Source organism: Drosophila mojavensis, unplaced genomic scaffold (assembly GCF_018153725.1).
Source record: "Drosophila mojavensis isolate 15081-1352.22 unplaced genomic scaffold, ASM1815372v1 contig_136, whole genome shotgun sequence".
NCBI classification, from domain to species: Eukaryota; Metazoa; Arthropoda; class Insecta; order Diptera; family Drosophilidae; genus Drosophila; species Drosophila mojavensis.
Window position 1 is genome coordinate 15,711,578 of NW_025318667.1, and position 26,074 is coordinate 15,737,651.

General features: G+C 40.0%; 2 protein-coding genes across 10 annotated transcripts in view; one reads left to right on the forward strand and one right to left on the reverse strand.

The window, feature by feature from the left end:
• Positions 1 to 77: 77 nt before the first annotated feature.
• LOC6583962 (AF4/FMR2 family member lilli) lies at positions 78 to 24,140 on the forward strand. 4 transcript variants are annotated; one of them, XM_032732044.2, is made up of 8 exons: positions 78 to 166; positions 1,340 to 1,429; positions 19,196 to 19,821; positions 19,917 to 20,208; positions 20,270 to 20,432; positions 20,492 to 20,651; positions 20,725 to 21,105; positions 22,883 to 24,140. In XM_032732044.2, the coding sequence occupies exons 3-8, from the start codon at positions 19,213 to 19,215 to the stop codon at positions 23,660 to 23,662; spliced, it is 2,385 nt and encodes a 794-aa protein (XP_032587935.2). In that variant the 5' UTR covers positions 78 to 166; positions 1,340 to 1,429; positions 19,196 to 19,212; the 3' UTR covers positions 23,663 to 24,140. The 4 variants fall into 4 exon arrangements, with proteins under 4 accessions (XP_032587935.2, XP_032587934.2, XP_032587937.2 ...); XM_032732043.2 differs by having other exon boundaries at positions 19,199 to 19,821; XM_032732046.2 differs by having other exon boundaries at positions 20,492 to 20,630; positions 22,883 to 24,139.
• Positions 24,141 to 24,987: 847 nt separating this feature from the next.
• The window catches only part of LOC6583963 (nostrin), a 32,945-nt gene continuing 31,858 nt past the window's right edge, over positions 24,988 to 26,074 (reverse strand). For all 6 annotated transcript variants that reach the window (XM_015161356.3, XM_044008290.1, XM_032732042.2 and 3 more), the window contains one exon: positions 24,988 to 26,048. In XM_015161356.3, coding sequence (XP_015016842.1) covers positions 25,278 to 26,048 — 771 coding nt within the window. In that variant the 3' untranslated portion in view covers positions 24,988 to 25,277. The remainder of the gene's footprint in view (positions 26,049 to 26,074) is intronic.

Below are 26,074 nucleotides of genomic sequence, written 5' to 3' on the forward strand. Positions count from 1 at the left end.
GTATAAAGGTAGTCTTGGTCAGAATCTATTCTTCTAGTCCATTCTCTAGAATCATCAAACTAGAGACGATGTTTACGGCGCAGCTCCAGTTGCAAAAAATCAAGTTAAATATTTTGTTAGTACATTTTGTGAAGATCCCATTACAGATGTACAGCTAGTGGTGCAGGTAAATATTTGTTCGAAACATTCTTATGTACATATGTATGTATGTATGTAATATCTATACATACAAAACCCATATGCGAAAAAGCCGCAAAAATTAAAGGAAATTAACTGAGGCACGACAGCGGGCTAGCGGACCAGCAGCGGCCACTGAGTGGCACCATCAGCAGCTAATCAGTCGGCTAAGTGCGACAGCGGCGACGCTGACGCCGACGACGACGCAAACGGCGGGCAATGATTGCGGTCGCGGCGAATAAGTTGTTGTAATTGCAACGCAGTGGCAACGCCGACGAAGCGAAAAGAGCAGACGCAACAGTGTTGATAGCTTTTAACTTGGGCTAGTGCTGAGCTAAGTCTATGGCTATTTCTCTTCAGTTGACAGCAGTTTTTTAAATTGACTAAGGCCAAGCATAAGATAATACTATAATGTGCGGAATTAGTTAATTTTGTTGCTGTTAGTAACATAATTGAAATTTTTAATTTGCGCACTAGTTAATTATTTTTTGAGTAACACGCAACCATGTTTATTTAAATGACTGCAAAGTGCATAGTTATTTGTCACAACTGTATATAATAATATTAAAGGTTGCCTAAGCCATCATACTATATATATAGTTCTCTCATCTGCTGACTGCTGGCTTGAAAACGGCCAAAGCAATCAGAGCTGTTGGTTGACTTCGGCGATTGGCGCAGTCGCAATCGAATTGGAGGAGTCGTCGTCGACGTCGTCGTCGTTGCCGTTGCCGTTGCCGTTGTTGCCGTTTCCATCGCCATCGCCATCGCATTCGCTGTCGGTGTCGCCTTCGCCGTCGCCGAAGCCGTTGTCAGTTAGTTTGCTTTGAACTCTCGTACGTGAAAGTCGTCTCTGCGTTCGCAGCTCAGAGAAAAAAGCTTTGCCCAAACAATTTTGAAAGCGCAGGCGTGCAACGGTTTTTTCCTCTTTCTAAACACGATTTGTTTTTGTTATCGTTTGATGGTGTTTTTTTTCTTCTCGTGTATTAATGTTGTGGAAAGCATATGAATTTTGTGCATATTTTAAAGAGTTGTTTCGCGTTCCATATCGGTTTTAATTTTTTTTTTTTTGTATTTTTATTGGTTGTGTGTTTTGTTTATTTTGTTTTCCTCTCGCAATTTTATGATCTGTGCAATTTTGCTGAAAACTACTGAAAATATGCAGCAACATTAATAACAACAGCCGAGACAACAAAAGTCAACAACAGCAATTACGAGTGCTTGGCGTAGCAGCCCATTACGACCAGAGGAAGTGGTAAGCAAATATGCATTGCATTTATGTTTTTTTTATTTATTATTTCGTATGTTGCCTTCTATTCATAAGAAAATAATAATAATGAATAATAGCGAAAGAGCGAAAAGACCAAATCTGGCTGATAATCTGACTTGCTGCCTATCCCAGCTGACATACATGCAAATGCAGATACAGATGCAAATGTAGATACAGATGCAGATTGCAGATACAGATGCAGATGCAGATGCAGATGCAGATGCAGATGCAGATGCAGATAAATTTGCACAGATACAAACAAGCTAGACATAACCTCATTAAAGTTGTCGCCGTTGTTGTCCTCATTTTATCCGGCTGCCACTGAGCCCAACTTCATCATGGAGTTGCTGCCACAGTCGACGTCGACGTCGCAGTCGGAGCCGTCTTCGATTATTGAGCCGTTTGACTTTTTCTCAACAGCGACGAACCTGTTACCAAAGTAGCAAAAAAAAAAAAGAGTATAAAAGAAAACAGAAATAAATATAAATATATATACACTATATATATATTGTACATATACATATATAATAAAAATAAAAATAAAATATAAAGAAAAAAAGCCATCTCGCTGCCTCTGGCTGCCTCTAGAAATCTGTATGCGAGACAATCTTAAAGCTCTTTTTCTGTCGATACACTTCAATTAGATCAGGGTAGCAAAACATGTTCATTCAGGCTTTGCGGGTTTACGCATGAATGGACCAGTTCAGCTGTCAGCTTTAGCTGAACTTCGCATAGTTTCAGCTCAAATACAATACAATAAACCTAATCAGTTTATGGCCAATACACATATTTATGGTCTTGCCTTATGAGAACCTAGATTCCATCAGCTAAATTCGTAAATCATCCTTATGCAAAACTTGTTAATTTTATAAAATATTTATATTAAATTCTTTTCATTTTATGCAACTTAAATATATCCATATGAATTTCTCTCCATTTTATATATCCATTTCTCTCTATTTACATATCTCAAAAATATCTGTATATTAATTTCTCTCTCTTTTATCCATATGATTTTCTCTCTATTTTACATTTATAAATATGTTTATATTAATTTCTCTCTACTTTAAATTTGGTACATATATAAATATATTACGCAATTAATATAGATTTCAGACATTTACAGTTACATCTAAAGAGCATTCCCAATTCGTTCTTATTCATCTTTGCTTCGTTTTGATTTTACTTAACTTTTTGATTGTTGTATTTGTTATTCCTGTTGTGGTTGTTGTTGTTGTTGTTGCCATGAACTTGCTTTTTGGCCAAAAGCCTGGGTTGGCCAAAAAGGCAGAAAAAATAAGTAAGAAAAAAAAAAAACAGTTTAGCACTCGCGGCACGCCGTGTTTCGGAGCAATTTTCGTTTGGATTCGCCCGCCTCGATTTGTTCCCGCTTGCGAGTGAGTACTCAGACCTACCTTGCCATGACTCCCCCCACCTGCCTACCCCACCCCTTTGCTATACGCACGGCTAACCCCCAGAGAACATGAAAATTATTACATTACCGTTCCGCATCATCATAATTGGCGCGCTTGAAATCTACTTTTGCCACAGCTTCAATTTGCCACACGTTTTGTTTTGCCCACCTGCCCCTTCCGCACGCCCCCTCGGCGGCTCCATGCCCGTTTCTAATCGACGTCAGCGTCATCATCCAAAAGGAATTGAAAGTACGCGCGCATGCGCAATTAAGGCCAAGTGCGCAAAAAAAAAAAACAAAAACAAAAACAAAGTAAAACTCAACTAAATAAAATAAAATAATATAAAATAATAGCAAGAAATTGAGACCCAAAAAAAAAAAAAAAAAAAAAAACAACAGCAAAACAACACAACAAAGACAACAAAAGCTTCCAGCTCGAAGGCTGAAGTGGAGCGAGTGCCGCAAAAATTCACTTTTTATATTTTGGGGGCACACAGAACGCGACTCCAGCGCAGCCTCGTTATGAGCAACAATATGTCTAGAGCTACACACACACACACACACACACACACACACACACACACACATGCACAGAGATAGGTGTGTTGATGGCGAAAATCAACATACAGGTTATACAGATTTATGATCACTTTCTGATACTGTTCGCTGAGTGCGTCCGTTCATCAGGCGCCCCAACTGCCCCACCATATCCCGCATCCCTGCATCGCCCCCCCTACCATCTCGTCTATCGATGATCGCACAAATGTAGGTGAGTCCACTTCTACCTGCACATTGTACCTGTACATGGCTGAAAACACATTAGCGCAAGAAGATGTGCGCGCCCGGCCAGCCGCAGATCGAGGTCATCCAAGCTGGCCAGCCGAGCTAGCCAAGCTAGCCGAGCTAGCCGAGCCAAAAAGATCTTGGTGAAAAGGCAATTTGAATGTCACGGCGATTATTATACATTATTTTGAGTTTGGCATTTATAATAAATTATTTGTCATTTCATCCAGCAAATGGCAAAGCCATAGATTACCAGGGTTTTAAGTTTTTTTTTTTTTTTTTTATTTCTCGTATTTGTCTATTCGAAAATCTGAAAGTACGAAATTTAAGCTGCGAATTAATTGTTTAATTCATAGTTAATGTATTTTCCCATTAGATTATATATGAAAGATAGGAATGTGTCTATATATAGTTTTACTTGTGTAAGTATAACAGTCAGAAGGGGGCGTGGCAGATGCCATATGTGCGTCTATCCTTCTGGAAATTTGGTAAGCCAAGCACTTAAGGTTAAATTATATTTAGCTTTTTTACTTGATTTTCATTGCTAATCCCATATACATATGATCGATAATAATCGATAGGTTTTTGCTTTTTAAGCTTAACATGGAGAGATTTAGCATTGACCACTTACGCTCTTTTGTATACGTGATCTTTGAAGGTTTCACATTTTTAGATATCCTCCCTATCCCTAAATTTGCATAACTCAACTCGTTGTTTTACTGCCGTCCCCAATTTAACAGCTGAAACATTTGGGAAATCGAATTCGATATTCTTAGATATTCTGTTAGTATGATTTCACAACGTTCCACATGTCTTGTTTCTGGCTCTAAACATAGTGACGATTTCTTGAGCTTGAGCTACAACTTTATTTGCTCTATTCAGTTTCAGTATTCTCTTGCAGCTTTATTTCCAACTTTATTTAGAGTCAAGATAGCTATTGATTTCTTAGCAGCAGCACAAGCCTCCAGCTCTAGCTTCAGCTCCTGTTTCAGTTTGATTTCCAGCTACAGCTCCAGTTACATCTCCATCTTAAACACTAGTTTGAGCCGCAGCTTTATCTAGCTCGAAATTGAGCTTCGGCTGCAACATAAGCTTTAATTTTAGCTGCAGTTCCAGCTCCAGCGGCAACTCTAGATCCAGTTCCAGCTCTAGTTGCAGCTTTATTTAAATTAAAGATATCAGGCATTGATGGTTTCGCTTTCAGTGATGCTTTCAGCTCCAGTTTAAGTTTCAGCTCCATTTCCAGCTTCAGCTTCAACTCCTTTAGCTCCACTTCTAGTTCCCATTCCAATTTCAGCTCTAGCTCCAGCTCCAGTTGAAGCTTCATTTCAATTAAAGAGTGATGGTTCCGTTTCCTCTGATGTTTTCAGCTCCATTTCAAGTTCCAGCACTTACATCAGCTCTGCTCCAGATCTTAGACCTATTTCTAGCTTCGTCTTCAACTCTAGCTATAGCTCTAGCTCCAGCACCCATTTCGTCTTTGCTCCAGTTCCAGTTCCAGCTTCAGTTCCAGCTTCAGTTGCAGCTTCGTTTCAATTAAAGATAACAGCAATTGATGGTTCCGCATCCACTGATACTTTCAGCTCCACTTTAAGATCCAGCTCTTTCATCAGCTCCACTCCAGTTCTTAGCTCCATTTCCAGCTTCGGCTTCAACTACAGCTGATGGCTTTTAGATTCAGCTATAGCTCTAGGTCCATCTTCAGTTGCTGGGCTTAGCTCCAGCTCCCATTCCGCCTTCAGCTCCACTTCCAGCTCCAGCTCTAGCTCCTGTTCCAGCTATATTTCCAGGCATTTCATTCCATAATTTCAGCAGTCGCTTGCAATAATTGTAAATTGCATAGAGCGCGCATTGGTCACGGTTCGATGGCTCCTTGGCACTGCCGCTGGCTCCAGCTTGGCTGGAGTTGAGACTTCCTTGCCAGTGCTTCCCATGCCAAGAGCAACAACAACAACAACAACAACTTTATATACATTTTGTTGACTGGCAACAAATTGAATGCTTTTGCGGCTTAAATGTCGCTTGGCACACAGAACAAAGAGCGCTGAATGTTCGTCAGCATCAACCGAAAAACTCTCACGGCGAAGGCAGCAACAGGGCAAAAGACGTCTTCTGGCCATACCCTGTACGCGCTGCAAATGGGCTGTGATGAATATCTGGCAAAGTGAATGAACTGCAGAGCCAAACTGTTGAACTTTATCGCTATCAAGCTGAATTGTTCGCTATTTAGAGGGTATTTTCTATCCGGTGCACTTGTTGCTCTTCTTTTCTGCTTCTTCTGCATCTTCGTGTTGTTTTATATAATATTTTGCTGCTGATGTTGGCATAAACTTGGCTCTTAGCCTGACTTAATGCAAACAAACGCCAGCAGCAGCAGCAGCAGCAATAAAAATAATAATAAGCCTTGGGCCACACAGCAGCAGCAGCAGCAGCAGCAGCAGCAGCGCATCAGCCGCTGGAAAGTGAACGGGAATTGGATGGGAAATGGGAATATCTGTGTGTCCGTGTGTGCGTGTGTGTGTGTGTGTTGGCGTGTGTGTAAGTCACAATGGCAACATCTATGAGCATTGGCCAAGCATATTTCCGATTGTTTATTTATTCTTTGGCAAAGACAACGGCCAATGTCTATATGCGCCGCGCGATTTCGGGCGAATGCTACGCGCCAGATAAACAAAACTGAGCGTGACTAATGGCTGACCAAGCCCCAAGAGCAAGACGACGACGGCAGCAGCAGCAGCAGCAGCAGGCAGCAGCAGAGGCAGCAACAACGTGGGAAAGCTAGCACTCGCCCACGTTATAAAGTAGTCTCTGATCTTTGGCTAGGATTTGTTTGCAGCTGGCGATTGGCAGCGGGGCTAAGGGGCAGCGGGGCAATGGGCAATGGCCAGTGAAAGCGTTTGTTGCATGTGCCACGGCTGCCTGCTCCGCATTCGTAATTGTTGCTCTTGTGCCGATTCAAGCGTTGGTCATTTAATTGCCCCACAGTCGCCGTCAGCCCGGATATTGAGCTGATATTATTACCCCCATGCATCTATCTCGCTCACAGTGTGTGTCTCTCTGTCTCGCTTGCTCGCTCGCTCAGTCGGCCTTTCGCATCTGTTAATTGGTCATGCAATTGACCGAAACTGGATTTGCATATGCTTGGCAACTGTCATATAGCTGCCATTGCCATCATCATTAGCAACAGCAACAACAACAACAACAGCTACTACTACACTAATACAGGCCATGCCAACTTCCTGCGCTGTTAGACACTCGCACAGAGCTGGCCCGTACCAAAATCAGTCAAAAGCATAAATTTCAACTCATTTGCTGCGATCTGCTGTCATGGGCAAGAATTTGGGCTCATTACGCCAACGCGTTTGCGACAATTTAAGGTCAATAGTTTTTCACAATAGTATTACAGCAAAGAAAAAACGACATATGTATAAAAAGAGTATATATATATATATATATATACAAATATACATTTGTATTATAAATAAAACCCATTGAGGCATTAAACTGGCCTACATGCCTACGTGCCTTGCACTATATATAGGCATTCTATTGTGCTTCACATAGACAGCTATACCCTGTACTCATTGCGATGAGTTTTCGTATAAGTATCGAAATGCTAGCAAGTTATCGATAGCGCATTATCGATAAGCATGTATTGATGAGCCTGAAATAATACATTTTCTATAGTATAGTTACTATTTCAACAATATCAAACATTGTTATCGATAGCGATATTTTGTATATCGATCTGTTGTTATTGTATGCCTACAGCTCTTATATTTATCTAGCTGATAATAAGCGGTTCAGTACCACTACAAACGGTTCAAAGTCATGTAGAAGCTAGAAGCTACAGAAAATAAGCTTTTGAAAATATATCGATAAATATGTTTCATTTAGAAATATCGATATATCAGGTAAACTACTTATTATTGTTATTTTGGATATAGTTTTAGCAATAAAATCGTCATATAAACTTTTTACCATCATTTACTATGCTGTTATCGATAATTGATAACGATAGACATGTTATTTAGATTATGATATGCCGAAAAATGAATAGAGAAAATATAGTTGTAGTTCTTTAGATACAAAATCGATAGTTTTATAGGCAACTCATCTTGGTTGTGCTTATACAGGGTATCTGCTAGTTGCGCTGATGCCACTGCCAAATGCTCACTTGTTATACGTATTTGCCAAACTTCAACATTTTCGGTGATTGTTGCCCGCATCAATTTGGGCCACTTGATTGTTTCGGGCTTTGCCCATATGGAAATAAAAGCAAACAAAAGCTATTGCCAACAGTTATGCATAGATAGTTAGATAGACCCAAGTTGGGGCTCCAGCTGGCCAGTGGGTGTACTTGTAGTGCTTCGAAAGCACAGAGCAAAGAGCACAGAGCAGACAGCACTCAGAGTAGACAACAATGAAACAAAAGCAGCAACAGTTAAACAGCATTTGGCTATAACCATTCAATGAAGCCCTGTTATGTTGGCCAGCTTCATGAGCTTCTGCATAATCATGTCCATTCAAATGTAGTACAATTTCCAATTCTAAATGCTCCGCAAGCTGAGAGTGAATCATTAAAAAGATAATTAATCTAAGAGAAATAGGAAGGAAGTTCGTTACAAATTATCAGAGCCAACAGTCTAAGACTCTGGCATCAATGTCATTTTGATTTTAAAAGATTATCATTTATATCACAGATTATCATTTATATATGTTAGATTTAAAAATATATAAATATAGTATAAAAATGTATAAATGTATATATGTTGTATTATTTAAAAATATATATAATTAAGTTTTATGCCAGAGCTAGTCAATAATAATATATCTTTTCGAAGATGTTTTGATCAAAGCATTTCTCTGAACACATCTGAAAAGATAGAATTTCTATACAAAAATATTTTTATCATATATATTTATATTATCTAAGTACTTAAAATAATGTAAATATTGATCAAATTAAAAGAAAATAGAAAATCTATATTTTAACTGAAAAAAAAAAATTATGAAAAATCTTTATTAGAGATTTACTTACGAAAATATAACTTATATAGAGATAAAAAAATAAATAAAATAAAAAATTTATATATATAATACATATAAAAATATATCTATTTATAATATTTGATAATAATAATAATAATGCAGATAAAAGAATATTGATAGATATTTCTATATTTTCACTGCAATAAGAACAAATAATAGATTAAAAGTTTGTTTCAAATTAAAAATATAGAAATATGGAACGAAAATAGATATCTTTCAGCTACACCGATACAAACTCCAGCTGATTGGATCTATAATCCTTTATATTAAAACACTAATTCTTTCAGAGCAGCATATCTCGAGTAGCACTGAGTCAAGTCCGGCAAAGTTAGGGTATATCATATTCAATACATTTCGGTTAGCTAGACACAGAGCTTTGATATATTGCGGAAGCATTTTAATAATGTTGCTCGTTCGTTTTCTGTTCTTTGTGCGCACGCTGAGATCAGCTAAACTAATTGAACGCATTAAAAGTGATATTAAACGGTAATTTTAACGATTAGCTGCAGCAGGTAAAAGGTCGCTGATGATGACATTGACTGACATTCGCCCAGTTTCCAGTTTGCAGCTCCCAATTGGAAATGTCAATGTCTGGCTGGCTGGCTGGCTGGCTGGCTGGCCCGCTCCCATTCGAAAGATCGAATCTAGAGTCGAGCCCCAACTGCCCCCGCCGCAGCGCTGAGCCAGCGTTAGACAGCGCCAAGGTCATTGCTGCCGTGATGATGTTGGGCCACTTGCGGCTGTCACTGGAGCTGGTCGCACAGCCGTGGCCGTTGCTGTCCACACCCATCACAGACATGTGCAAGTATGTGTGTGTTAGCTGCTTTTCACCATGGCTTTATTTATGCCCATACATTAATGTCAATCGGCTGGGCGGTCTCGAATTCCGCTTACAGCTGGAGGAATGTGGCAAGTGGCGCAACGACTGCATTTAAGCTCATAAGCCTCAATTGATGTGTGTGGCAGATGAACTTGCCAAATGCCGTGGACAGCTGGGCAACGGGGCAACGGGGCAACGGGGCAATGGGACAATGGGACAATGGGGCTGGGGGCAGGTGGTCAGGGAGTCAGGGGGTAGGGTTGCTCATGTGGCAACGAGATGCATACAAAATGAATATATGTATGTATATAAATAAATTAGGTAAGCTGCTGCCACTGTTAATGGCCATCAAAATTGTCAACATTAACGTAATCATAAGCGTATCATTGTGACGTCACACACACACACACACGCACACACACACACAGTGGCGGAAACTTCTTTGTTGACCTTTTGCAATCATCGATTGATGCAAAACGAAAGTCAAATTTTTTTAACGGATTTCCAAATCGAAACAAAAACGAAACGAAACGAAACCGAAACCGAAACCTGAAATTGAAATGCATTTTGATTGCGTCTAAATGAAAAAGAAAATCGAAGAAGAAAAAAAAAAGTAAAAACTTGAGAGCGATAAATAAATAATATAAAAGAAAAGTTTAGCTAAAGTTGATCTTGTTGTTGTTGTTGTTGTTGTTGTTGTTGCTGCTGTTATTTCATTAATTGTGGTTTCTGCTTTCGTCACGCTTACACAATGCTAGCTACGTATATACCCTATACTCATTTAATTGGGCGAGTAGTGGCTAGTATTTTGGATGAATGCAAATCAAAGAGATGGACATAGATAGATAGGTTAATAGATAGATCGATAGATATATATGTATATAGACAGTTAGATAGATAGATAGATAGTTAGATAGATAGATAGATAGATAGTTAGATGGATAAATAAATAGATAGATATGTAGATAGATATGTGGATAAAAAGATAGATAGATAGATAGAAAGATAGATAGATATGTGGATAAAAAGATAGATAGATAGATAGATAGATAGATAGATAGATAGATAGATAGATAGATAGATAGATAGATAGATAGATAGATAGATAGATAGATAGATAGATAGATAGATAGATGGATAGATAAATAGATAGATGGATAGATAAATAGATAGATAAACGAATAGATAGGTATTTAGATATATAGATAAATCTGGATATCTATATCTATATATAGAAATTTCTGGATATCTATAGACAAATATTTCAACAAAGTTCGCGATTTCCAAGAAAAATAATTTTAATAGTTTTCCCATGGCAGCTTTTTCACATAGCCACGAAATAAAATATGATTTGATTGTTCCTTCAAAGTTAACTTTACATATCTTCTCAACTTAAATTTTTTCTAGCTTACGCAGAAAAGTTGTTCAAGCTGAATTTCCTTCAATATGTTCTTAATACTCTGTTTAATGTCATTAATACCTTGTTAATTACATTATAAACACAATAATTTTTAGATCTATATATGGATCACCTGAGCCCAAATAATTAGATAAGAGCTGAGCCATAATATCTAAGGAGATTTATTGTGTCCTCGCCAAATCGATATATATCGATAACATTACATCGAGCTCTACATTGAGCTCTACCCAATTAGCAATTTCTGCAAATCGAACTACAATAAGATTAAATTTACTGCGTTTCATCTAGTTTACAGCTAACTTGTGAGCTATTTATAGCTACTTTACACGAGATTCGACTAGGCATACCCGAGCTGTGAGTTTAAGTAGTATCTACTCGCGGATCTCTCGAAAGTAAATCGAATTTGTTTTAATTGGTAATTACAAAAAAAAAATTAGTTTTAATTATTTTTTTTTTTTATTTACTTTCAAAACATATGTATATATAAACTATAGGTAGTTTAATTGTATTTTATGGTGCGTTTATTATGCAAGCAACAACAACAACAATAATAATAACAATAACAAGAACACAACATTAGCAAACTCCAATTCGAAATCGCTGAATTCAATTAAAAATTCACAATCAACAATAAATAACAGACTCTAGCGCTTGGCGGCATTTGCTTTGGCTTGGACTTTGAGATATCAATGCAAAAAAAGTAAAAAATAAATAAATAAATGAGTAAAAAATCTTTTAAAAAAAATTAAATGAACAGCGCACAGCAGCACAGCGCACAGTGGTGCAAGTATAGAAGAAAACAAATGCTTCAAAATAAAATTTGTTGTAATAGGATTTCCTCAAGTCTTTAGGGTGTTTTTTTATACACCTAACTTCAAATTTCTACAAATCTGAATCGCCAAATACTCAATAAGACAAATCTGTCAGTTCAAACTTAGGAAATACCTTATAGACATACAAACGAAACTTAATATATATAGAAATTGGAGAATGTTTAAAAACTATTCACATACCTTTTAATATCTATAAATGCCTAACGAAATTAAAACAGTCTATATACAATCTACTGATGCCGAAATATACATAGAAATAGAATTATGGTATTCATTATTGTATAAAACTTTTTAAATGTAATTTCATATAACTAAATGTTAATAAATAAAGTAAATAAATAATAAAATAAATAACCATGTGCCACTTTAAAACAGCCTCTAGGTTTTTCTTTTATGGGCTTGAATTACAAATATGGAGACTGAATCAAGCTGACACCACATCACCCAAACATTTTCAGCACTGCCCTTAAATCGAACAAACATATTATTATTTTTTGTATTTCCTGCAAATCGTATAGCCTTTGTCAAGTGCCGGAGACGGTTCAAGCTGTCACAGCTAAACGAAACTTTTTAGGTACCACCCTGAAATCGACACGAACTTTTTTTTTTTTTTGCTACGATTTCTGTTTATGTATTTGGTACAATTTTAATCTAAGCATTATTTCATTAATTTTTTGAATCAACTTCAATTTTAGTTCAACTACAAATCACATTTGTCACACTGTGCGAATGCACGAAAAACGCAAATCAAACGAAGCTAGTTTAGTACTCAGTGTGCATAAAGCTGCGACTGCGACTGCGACGCGACGACGACGGCGGCGGCGGCTGTGAGCGTGGGAAAAAGCGATGGGGCAGCTGGCTTGGGGCCAGCTCTCCGCTGCCTTGTCCTCTGCCGCTGCCCGTCCTCTGACCACCGACGATGACATGGTCAGTCGACAGCAACTGCGACTGTGACTGTGACTGTGACTAACTTTGCCCGTTTCAGTTCCAATGGCCAACGCATTTACTAATGCGCCGCCTGACGGGCAATTGGCGTCGGCTATAGCCGACTGCGCTATACCCTGTTGCTGAAGTTATAGAACAAATGCAAAGATTCAATTCTACTAATAGACTTTCTAGTCTCAAACTCTTCTAAATGTAGCTGAAAAGGAATGAAATATGAAATATTATCAATAGATGAAATGCTATATATGAGCCTTCAAAATCTTCTATATGAGATCTATATTTGCTTCCATTGGGTTTCAGATTCAAACTCTTCCATAAGATTGATAGCCCTAAATTATGTTCTAGTTAAAAAAAAAAAAAAAAAAAAAAAAAACAATGTGAATATATATGATCTATTATATCACATATGATATATTACATTATGCGATTCTATAGGAGATCTTTGAGATATTTGCATTTGAAACCCTCAACAATTGAAACTAGTTCGAATTCTTTGCCAAAGCAGTGACAAATATTATACAAATTCCCAAGCTCTTTTATGATCTTTCTTATAGCTTGAATGACTCTAAAACTATAGGCGCGACGCACAGTCGCTGCTCAACTGTGCCATTAGGCAACTTCCATTCTCTTGTCGTATTAGCCATATTTAGTTCGATACGAAAATGAGGTCACACCTGAGAAGCTAATGCAGCTGCTCACACCCATTGTGGGCGTGGCACACACTCATCCAGCCAATATGCCCATTTCGCACACTATCTAACCACTATCTAAATGACGGCGACTTCAACGTGTCCGTGGCTTTAGGGTCAAAACACCTTTTCGATATCGAATGCAAATGCGAATTTCTGATTGAATGGGAGCCGAGCGATGCGGATCTGAGGCGCGCTGCTTATGATTTCTTATTCTATTTGAATGCTGGTCCGACAGACTTATGCGACTTTCATTGATGGAAACTTTCAAAACGAAAACAATAACAAGAACAACAACAAAAACAGCTAAACAGCTAAAAATCAAGCCAACGGAGAACGAGCCGGCGGGCAAAATTTTGCGAACAGGTTTTTCATATTTTTGTTGTTGTTGTGTTTTTATTTTTGTTTCTGTTTCTGCTTTGGTTTTTGTTTTTTGTTTGTTTTTTTTTTTCTTTTTACATTTATTTTTCACATATTTTTTCTTCCTCTTGCTGGCTTCGTTTTCTCAGTTGTGTTTGGGCCAGATACGCAGCTACATTTTGCGGATACTTCAATTCGTTGGCATCGCCATCAACCTAACAGTTAGCTGCTAATGTGTGTGAGCGACTGCAAGTGTGTGTGTGAGTGTGTGTGTTTGTTGGTGTATGTTTGTTTGTGTATTTCACAAACCATCAGCAGAAGTACATAAATTACATTGGCAGTTTGACGACGCCGACGCCGACGCCGATGCTGACGCCGACGCCGACGTCATCGTCGTTGGCGTTGATTGTTGTTGAAGTTGTCGCCTGATCGGGCGCTTTGTTGCCGGCATTGTTTGAGCCGGGCCTACAAAAGTCTTCTCAGATTTTTATTGGCCCGCTCGGCGGCGTTCAGCCTTACGTGTCCACAATGGAGAACGGTCCGGTTTAGTGCGTTTTAGCGAGCACATAACAAAATAGCAAATGCGAAAAAAATAAAATAGAAAAAAAAAAAAAAAAAACAAAACAGAAAAAAACATATAGACAAGACAAGAAAATGGTAGAAACACATCTTGTGAAATATTCATGTCTCTCGCACTCGCAGTCGCACAGCCCCCGTCGACTATCTAGAAATTGCAAAAATTGCAATGCAATTAACTACGGCGCAGCTAAAGACGACGTGGAAAGCATTCCGAGAGCCGCAATCGACACGTATTTCCATTGAATTCAATCGAACCGCTACTCAACGGACGAGCCTCAATGGAGTTTTGTTATCCAACTGCACACATACACACACACACACATACATGAAGCGCGCGCTTAGCTTGACGAGCTGTCATACTCGCTCGTGGGCGTACAGCGTAGAGTATATTGGTTTGATAAGTGTCTATGCCTTCCAGAGTGTTCTTATCCAATTGAGCTTAACGAATGAAGCGCTCAGGCTGCAGAGAGTAGAGTATATTGGCTTTGAACACTGACAATTGGAAATAAATAGTCGTGTATAGAGGTGTGATCCATAATGAAGTTAAATAATAAACAATAACAATAAAGTAATATAAAGTATATTGTCTATCTGGTAGACTTGTTCATTCTTCAATAGATAAAGTTATCCGACTTCATTAATATTCGTGCGAATAGAAGTATATTAGCTTTATCTTATGAGCCTCCATACTTACTTTCATGTTTGATCACGTTCGTGCAGAGCTTAGTATAGTAATAGAATCGTGAACGCGTATTACACAGTCGTCTATTCCCGATTGTAGTGCTTGCTGTTAAGCAACACTAGGCTGGGCACTGCCTACATTTTAACAAATTATTCTACAATACTTTGTGTAGGTCGTTTTTCATTCATATTGGTTTCTACAGTCGCGTTTCGACCTGCCCTGAAATCTGTTTCTCACAGAAGCCCTATGGGCTGGGCTTCTCTTGACCTAGTGCAGAGGCAGTCGAAGCTCGCACAGCCATTGAGCAAATTGAGGAAATACCTACTTAATGCAGGGCTGTACTTATTTCTATATATGTGCACTAATGGGCGGACCAAGAGAAATATCATATTTCATCAGAAACGATGTCAAGTCAAGCAAAGTTCATCTTCGTGAAACGCAATCAATGCTCGATATATCGAAAGATAACTGGACTGCTATCTAAATAGATTGGCAAAACAGGTCAGAGAGGGAGAGAAAGAGAGAGAGCGAAGGAGAAAGACAGAACAGGAAATATGGAGATATAAACTATATATGGACATCATCATCATCAGCTTCATGATCATAGCTGAATACGGGTGCGACTGTCATCTTTTTTATAGTTGACACAATTTCACTCATAATTAAGCAGAGCTTGAGATACACTAGATATTGCTTTAATACTCCCTCAGCCAGTGAAGAGGGAATTTAGAAATAGAACAAAAAGAGAGGGTAGAAAGCAGAGATAGAGGGAGAGGTTCAGATACAGATACAGATACAGATACAGATACAGATACAGATACAGATACAGATACAGATACAGATACAGATACAGATACAGATACAGATACAGATACAGATACAGATACAGATACAGATACAGATACAGATACAGATACAGATACAGATACAGATACAGATACAGATACAGATACAGATACAGATACAGATACAGATACAGATACAGATACAGATACAGATACAGATACAGATACAGATACAGATACAGATACAGATACAGATACAGATACAGATACAGATACAGACACAGATACAGATACAGATACAGATACAGATACAGATACAGATACAGATACAGATACAGATACAGATACAGATACAGATACAGATACAGATACAGATACAGATACAGATACAGATACAGATACAGATACAGATACAGATACAGATACAGATACAGATACAGATACAGATACAGATACAGATACAGATACAGATACAGATACAGATACAGATACAGATACAGATACAGATACAGATACAGATACAGATACAGATACAGATACAGATACAGATACAGATACAGATACAGATACAGATACAGATACAGATACAGATACAGATACAGATACAGATACAGATACAGATACAGATATACACATACAGATTCACACAGACCGATTCACAGATACAGATACACACATACAGATACACACATTCAGATTCATAGATACAGATATACACATACAGATACACACATAAAGATTCACAGATACAGATACACTCATACAGATACACACATACAGATACACAGATACCGCTACTCAGCTATATATATTTCATAAATATTTGAATGCTTATTGTTAATTTCGAATCGTCGGTTCCATAACTAATTGATTGGCTCAGACCGTTACATAAAAGCCACAACTTGAATCTGGCTAAAATCATAAATCACAAGAAAAAAGAAGAGCCAATAGATTCTTCTGGAAGCGCTAAAGCAAAGCCAGCTGGAAATTATAATAATAAGCAGCGATGGGAAGCCGTTAGCAGGAATTCTTTACTGTTGGCCAACTGTGTGGATTGGCATTAAGTAAACTTAAGGCCATAACAGAACCTGCCCTAACTGACACAGATTTGTGTTCCATTGTATACAGCTAGCCTACTTGAAGGGTATTATGAGTATTGTGCTAGAACTGAACAGCTTTTATCATCTATGGAATGCATAATACATATTATTATATATTCATATAAACTACATATGTATATACAGTTCTTATTGGATCATCGGAAATTTGCAAATTTTAGTTTGTTGTATTCCAGATGATTTTCTCTCTTCATTTATGCATCATCAATGTTTTACATATTACATTATATAACTGAATACATATATAGTAACTACAATTTCTTGGGTTTCTAGATTGAAGATGCTATAACGTGGATAACAAATTATAGAGCTGATTATTATCTACATAATTAAATAAAATATTTCTATTAAAGAAAAGCCTTCTATATAAGGCATTTGTGAGGGTATTTAATATTCGTTGACTGTTGCACACACCCAACTAACCTTGGTTGAAATTCTAAATGCTTTTATGGCCGCAAGGTGGCACGGCCTGTCGGTCTGTCGATCTGTCTGTCTGTCGGCCTGCCAGCACCTGTTGCCAAATGTTGTCGCATGGCAAAACTTGTTGTGAGCCAAGGTGGCGACACTGGACGCTGGAGAGTGGCCAAAAGGAGACCACAGCGTGGACACTGGAGCGATAAAGTGGCGTTGCCAATGACAGAGAGAGAAATAGTTGGCGCTATAGTTACATAGTTGTAGGAATATATGGGTCGACGGGTCTTGGGAACAAAACGTAAACGAGAAAGTACGTATGTTTAGCACACAACGAGCTGTAGAAGTATGTGTGTGTGTGTGTGTGTGTGTGTGTGTGTGTCCAAGTGTGTGGCACTGGACAATAAAAATGCATATTTCAAAAGCGGTATACGCCGTTAGCAGCAGCAACCTGAATGCATCGTGGAAGCCGAAGCAGAAGCAGAGCTCGGTGCGAGCTGCCTCGGGCTGAGGATCATGCTAGAAGCTTGTAGACCACACACGCACACAACCACACACGGAAGACAGCGCAGCTAAGCAATAAATCTGGCTAAAGACTATATACATATACCATCATACGAAATATATTTATTTGATCTAAAGATACCCGCAGGAATAGATAACTTCATATAACCTTTGCTATACTCCGCGTTGTATTGATGGTTTCAGCAGATGATTGTATCTGCGGAATATCGCAACAAATGGAAACTCTATCACATCTTGACTAGTTATATATATTCAAATTCTAAAAAAAATTCTATAGACCTTAAGTATGTATATGATAAGTTGTTCTTAATTTTAATCTCTAATAAATAAATAAATATAAATAAGATATAAAACTGCGTAGAAAATGTGGGCATTCTAGCTCCGCAGATCCGATCCGAGGCGGCAGAAGTTATCGATTGTTTGAAACCCGCTTGATCTGCTATCATCTAAAGGTTCTGAGATCGATGCGGTTATATGTATAACCGAACGAACCAGAGTCTGGTCACCAAACGATATGTAGAAGATCTTTCTTTTGCATAGCTAAATAATAAAAGATAAAAGGATAGATAATAGATAAAATATTAAAAGATATTTTAATATTAATAAATGTACTTGTACTCATGAGAACCGCAAAGAAAGGCAAAAGCTAAAATATATTTATGTTAAATTTTGCTTGGCAGCAGAAGTTCTACTTAAATAATAAAAGATAAAAGGATAGATAATAGATAAAATATTAAAAGATATTTTAATATTAATAATTGTACTTGTACTCATGAGAATCGCAAAGAAAGGCAACAGCTAAAATATATTTATGTTAAATTTTGCTTGGCAGCAGAAATTCTACTTGATCTTCGATCATACAATTTTTCTCTGACTGTCTATTCAATCTTGAGATTAAAGAGTTAATAATATAAAATAAGTAAAATAAAATAAAAATATTTCAGTAGCTGAATAATGCCCTAATTGAATTGCTGAGCTAATTTCTATGATTTTTCTGATACATTTCTTATAGATAAATACTTCAATTGTCTCACCTAGGATATTCCTTTATGTACCATAGATACATAGTTTACATTATCAGGTCTCTGAAACTCTGGAAAATCTATTGAAAAATTAACTTAAGGCTTACAATTCGAGAGATGAATGTTCCATGCGCTTAGGTCATCTTTAGACTATCTATTTAGTATATTTAGAGTCGAGTCTGGTTATAGCGTCTTCCGGGTATAACGACAGTTCCTTAAGTGTCGTTATAACCGGATTTCACTGTATTTATTTATCTATTCAACTATATTTATACATACTTTAACTTATATATTTATTCTTTCATGATTGCAGCAGCTGCCCGCTTCAGGATGTCTGGGGCGACGCACATGGCGCTGCCGGCGCATGCCGTCGGCGCCGGCTCTGCTGGGTCCGCTTTGAACCTGCCCAGCCTGGGCAAGCGCGGACACAAGCGATCCGTGTCGCTGGAGACGAATGCGCCGCTGGCGCTGCGCAGCACGCCGAGCCTGAGCAGCATGGGCCAGACGACGCTGGGGTCGCCGTTGCCGCTGCTGCAGCTGCCGCAGCACGGGGCGCTGCACACGGGCACACTGAAGTCGCGACAGGAGCAGCGGCGCCTCAGCCAGAAGTTCAGCAGCCACAGCAACCTGGACGACGAGACGCTGAGTGGGTCGCAGATGCGCAGCAAGTTCCAGAACATCCGGCAAATGTTCGAGCTGAGCCGCAGCTGTGTGGCCAGCGCCGGGGAGCTGGGCGACGGCAAGGCCGCGGAGGATGCGCTGCAGTCGCTGCCGGCGATGCTGGGCCGACAGACGCCAACAACGTTGCGCCGCACCACGCCCATTACAGCCGGAAGTCGTCTGGCCATTACCGAGCATCAGTCACAGTCGCAGTCGCAGTCGCAGTCGCAGTCGCAGCCGCAGCCGCAGTCCCAGCTGGCGGGCGAGGCCAAAGAACAGGTGAGGCATTTGGCATTGATGTGGCACTGGGTGCGCCCTGGGGCTGGGTCGCAGCTCTTATTGATCGATGTTGCTTTTGTTGCCTTTCGCTCCAGCCAAACGGTGCCGGCAACTTTCTGCGTCCGATTGCCTTCAAGCCGATACCATTCGAGCCGGACTATCGCATTGCTGCCCAACAGCAGCAACATGAGCAACAGCAACAACAACAACAACAGCAGCAACAGCAACAGCAGCAGCAACAACAGCAACAACAACAGCAGCAACAACAACAGCAACTGCAGGGATCCGCCCAGCAGCAGTCGGTAGCGGGCGAACGGTACGGCTATGGCTCGACACCCTCCCTGGCACCGCTCCCATCCACAGCAGCCACCCAGCACAAGTTCGGAAGTAAGTGAACCACATCACAGCGCATGTCTATAGTTTCTCTAACTGCTGCCACTCTCGCCAGGCACAACAGATCTGCGTCATTTGGCGGCGCGCCGACGCGGCCATCGAGTGGTGCAGCGCAGCAGCAATGAGGATGGACTCGGCCTTGGCCTGGGCCTGGGCCTGGGTCTGAGCCTGGGCCTCGAGTGTCTGTCTGGGCTCGATAGGCCAGACGGCGGCAGCAGGTGTGTAATCCCTAAAGGACGCCACGCCCCCTCAGCCGATTAACCAATTCGTTTTACAGCAAGGGCAACGCCTTGACTGGTGGCAGTGACCTGACGCCCTCGCCCTCGGACTCGGGCATCTCGGAGCTGGAGGCGGCGCTCAAGGATCGCGACTCGGAGCTGTCGTATCTGCGACAGGCAATGGAACAGAATGAGAAAGTAATTTTCAAAGTCCAAAAGGTTAAATAGCAAACTGGTCATCCCATCAATCTGACTAATCCTCTCGTCTCGTCTCGTTTCTATTCTCAATTAGGACAAGGAGGTCTACTGGGAGCACGAGACACAGCGCCTGAAGCTCTTCTATGAGAGCCAGCAGCGCGAGTATCATCTGAAGTTCAAGAAAATGGAGCAGCTCCTCGCCCTGCAGCAGTTCCAGCTGAAGCAGCACAACTTGCGCCAGTCGGAGCAGCTCCAGAAACTGCAGCAACAGCTCGACCTGACGCGCACCAGCAACAAGTGCCTCAAGAACTCCGAGCAGCAGCTACAGTGCTCCGCCCAGGAGCTCAACCAGCAGCTGAACGAGGCCCACCAGACGATATCGGCACTGCGCGTCCAGCTGGAGGACAGCGAGTGGAAGGTGTGCGAGCGCAACGGCGAAATAGCTTTACTCAAGACGCAGCTGAAGGAGGCGCATGTAAGTCGAGATGGGAGATGGAATGCAAAGCAGAAGCTGGAAAGGATTAGGGTCAGGGAATGAAGGAAAAGGCGACGTTCAAAGTCTGTATATATGAAGGTGTATCTGAGTATATGAAGGTGTTGATTACGAGAGAACTGTGGGATGGATGAACAGACGGATAACCTGATACAGACAGAGGGACGGATGAATGATAGAATGGACGGACGGGCGGATAATAATACGGACTGATGGCCAGACGGACTAACAGACGGACGGACGAATGGACGGATGGACTGTCAAATGGACGGACAGATAGTCGGATGGAACTCTCGGCGGGCAGATGGACATATAAATAAATGGACGGACGGATAAAGGGTAGGACGTACTGATAGTCAGACGAACGAACAAACAGACGGACGGACGGATGGATAGATGGATGAACAGACGGACAGACAATGGAAGGATGGAACTATCAACAGAGATACAAACGAATGAACGACAGAATAGACGAACGGGTGGATGATAGTACGGGCTGATGGGCAGTCGGACGATACGACGAACGGGTGGACTGACAGACGGGCGGACGAATAGAAGGATGCACGGGTGGACAGATATGAGGATAGACTAATGGGGAGACAGACTAGTGGAAGCACAGATGGTAAGACTTACGAATGAACAGGTGGATATACTGGTGGATAGGCGGAAAAAAGGACCAGCCTGCCCTGGTCCTGGACGAACATAGCTACATAGGCTCAATTATTAACCCTGATCGAGGATATATGTATATGTATATGTATATGTATATGTATATGTATATGTATATGTATATGTATATGTATATGTATATGTATATGTATATGTATATGTATATGTATATGTATATGTATATGTATATGTATATGTATATGTATATGTATATGTATATGTATATGTATATGTATATGTATATGTATATGTATATGTATATGTATATGTATATGTATATGTATATGTATATGTATATGTATATGTATATGTATATGTATATATGTATATGTATATGTATATGTATATGTATATGTATATGTATATGTATATGTATATGTATATGTATATGTATATGTATATGTATATGTATATGTATATGTATATGTATATGTATATGTATATGTATATGTATATGTATATGTATATGTATATGTATATGTATATGTATATGTATATGTATATGTATATGTATATGTATATGTATATGTATATGTATATGTATATGTATATGTATATGTATATGTATATGTATATGTATATGTATATGTATATGTATATGTATATGTATATGTATATGTATATGTATATGTATATGTATATGTATATGTATATGTGAATAGATAGAACCTCAAGACGGGGAGCTACCGTACCCATAGGCACAGCTACCAATTTAAAATGGCTTTGAACTGAGGCCTAAATAACTGTCGGAGCTCAATTAAGAAGTAGCCAAATTATGACACTTTCAAAAAAAAGCTCAAAACTCAATCAAGTTTGGGTTAGGTCAGTCAGCAGGGGGAGGAAGGGGGGAAGGGAGCAATGGAAGTCAGAGAAAACCACTTGAGTCTAGGTCAAAGAAACGATTAGCTTGGAGAACAGGTTTTGCCAACTCAATGGAGCTGTAGCTAATAATTAATATTAAATTATGTTAATGCTAGAATCAATGAGCCGTAATAACTACGTCTTGAAAGACGAAAAGAGTCGAAGCTAAGCGGATATTTGTTAATCATTTACTATTCATTTACTATTCCTCTATTACTTTACTTCTCAGCTTGAAATCAATATGAAGGATCATACAATTCTCAGCCTGAGACACAGCAATATGAACAGCAGCAACAACAACAATAACAATAATAATAACAACAACAACAACTGTCAGACAACCACATGCCAAAGTCAACCAAAGCAACAGGCGAAGGAAGCTCAACAGCAAAAGGATCCGGAGCAGGAGCAACAGCTGCAGCAGCTGAACAAGATCATTGCCCTGAAGGATCAGGTGATTGGGGCGCTGACCAACGAACTGGCCAAGCTGCGCAAGGAACTCTCCGACCTGGCCATTGCGCACGAGTATGGCGAGGAACCGTGCGGCCGCTACACGCGCCTCAAGCAGCAGCTGGACAACCTGAACGAGATCTGCCAGAAGACGCACAAGTATACGAGGCAGGCGGCGGCCGGGCCCATGCAGCTGGACGCCATCATGGAGCGACTGCAGCTGGATCAGGGCCAGCCGGCGCAGCTGGCGCTGGACACGCTAATCGAGGAGTCGACCACCTATGCCGAGGACATAGCCAAGCTGCGTCAGAAACTCGACGATTTCCGCATCAATCTCGAGCTGGAGAAGCGTCAATGGTGCGCCGAGAAGGACAAGGTGCTCGGCTACCAGAAGCAGCTGCAGGCCCACTATATTCACATGTACCAGAAGCTGCGCTGCCTGGACAATGCGGCCACAAATGCAGCAGCCCCATCAGCAGCAGCAGCAGCAGCAACAGCAACGCCCCCTCCGCCTCCCGCGGCGGCCGCACCTGCCGCCGAGTTGAGCAACCAGGTCTAATGACATTTTCAACTGTTGCTGTCGCTGTTGTCGCTCGGTGCTGAGCCCAAACCCCGCTGATTAAATAAGCTCATTTGTTTTGTCATTTCCAGTGGCAATTAGTTACGACAATACCTAAACAGATGCTTCCGAACGATTAGCATTCCAGACGTGACTCGTCCACCAAGTTGACTCCGTTTCCAGCTTGAGTCAGCAAAATCGTTTAACTACAACTTCTACTATCTATAATTATATATATATATCTATATATATATATACATATATCTTGCCTGTCTACATGAATGGCTACATTTATGCTAGGTCTAGGCAGGCTCTCCATATAATATCCAACATCAAGAATTTAATAATATTGAAAATATTTTGAAACAATCTAACTAGCATCAATGTAGTAAAGGTCCCTAAAATGCTAAGGCAGCGATATTTTAAATATTTAATTACAATTATTTTTTGGTAGATTTTTAAGAAATATACAATATTATGATATAAATAAATAGAGATATATATTTACACATCTATATATGAACGTCTTTTGCATATTTTTTTTTGTTTTTTAATTGGGTAAAGGATTGAAAAATTGAATTTATAAAGGAATATTCCATATATTCTATAAACATTTTCTTGTGCTTACATATGACATATAGTATGTACAGTAGAATCCCGATAATTCGAAATGGCAAGGGGTTCCGTTTTTTCGATTCACACAGGAATTCAAAATATCGAGAATTATTGAGATAGACATTTTTTCGATTTTACGGGCTACGAATTATCGAGACTCGACTGTATATAACCCCAGCATATGTCGCTGTCGTACCACCGGACGCCTTTGCACCGTTCCTCTTCTGCATTTTTATAGATTGTCTATCTTTCCCCGATAGCTCTGGTTTCGGTTATGGCAGATCGTCAAATCGCTTCTCCAGACATCAAAAATATCGACAAAATATTTCAATCTTAATATCCATTGCGAATTGTCTACAAAATATTTTGATTATCACCTACCGGTTCCCGATCTACTGCACTAATATTTTCTTGAGCCCATCTCTATATGTGTACCTACATAGAATACCTCCAAGGAAAACATTACTTATTTATATTTATATTTATATTCTTTTATGTTTATATTTAATATATATATATTAGTTTGTGTATTATATATGTAAGTAGTTTTTCTTTGTATACTAACAAAAAAAAAACATATTTAATTATATCGACAACTACACAGAGTCACAAATAGGTGTGCAAGAGAAATGGCTAAATTGGGAACTACGAATAATAATAATAATAATAATGATAATAATAATAATAGTATGATTCCAATACAAAATGTGTTTCTTTAGTTAAAATTTAGATATTTTAATGCAGAGACCTTTAAAGCTCGTTGTAAGAATATATATATATATATGTGTATGTATATATATAATATATGATGTATGTATATTAAAAAGGAAGATAAACGAAATCAAATACAATTCGACTTTCCTCCAGTATCACGCTCCCACATACTCTCTTATAGGCACACACACACACACTCACACACATGCACTCACGCCCTCACACAGACTTAAGTCTCCAGTCACACAAACTCTTACACAACTATGTGACTTATATAGATCGGTAGCTAGGTACAGTCCTCCACATAGGTCGCCGGAAAGATGCCAATTTGATTGCGCAATGCGCCCAGCCACCAGCCGTCGTCCTGTTTGGCATGAATCTCGATGATGTCGCCGGGCGTCAGCTCCAGCTCGTCGTAGAGTTTCGGTGAATAGCTGTAGAGGGCCTTGCAGCGACCGAGCACCTGGCACTGGCCGCCATCCTTCGAGCTGACGCTGGTTAAATTGCTATTGGCGCCCTGGGAGCTCATCGACGAGCTTTGCACCTCCTGCGTGTTTTGATAAAAATTCTGCACCGATTGCGGCTCGGCATCGCCCTCGTCCTCATCCTGCGAACTGAACTCATCAAAGTCAGAGTCCTGCTGATTGGAGCCGCCGTCTGCCTGCCCGCGATCGTCTGTGCGTCCGTTCGTCTGGCCACTGGTCAGCGTCTTGGACCTGCCTGCCGCGCCCCCCGCAGCAGTTATAGTTGTCGCCGCCAGCGATGCATTGGTTGTCGAGATTATCTTTGGTTGGCTGGTAAAGTTTTCAATGTTGCTCTTGCTACGATTAAAGTGCTTCAGCAGCGCCGAGGTGGGCGCGGCCACGACGTTAATGTTTGCACAGGAGCTGTTTGTCTGCGCCTGCAGCTGTGCATAGTCATCCTGGTCGGTGGCAACGCCGCCATCGCTAGTGTCCTGCGACAACAATGCATTCGTCTGCTGCGTCTTGTCGTTGTTCTTCATCCAGTTGGGCACCTTCAGGATGCTCTGCTGCAGGCCAGTGCGATCGCGCGTTATCTACACAGTGAATATATAAATGTTTG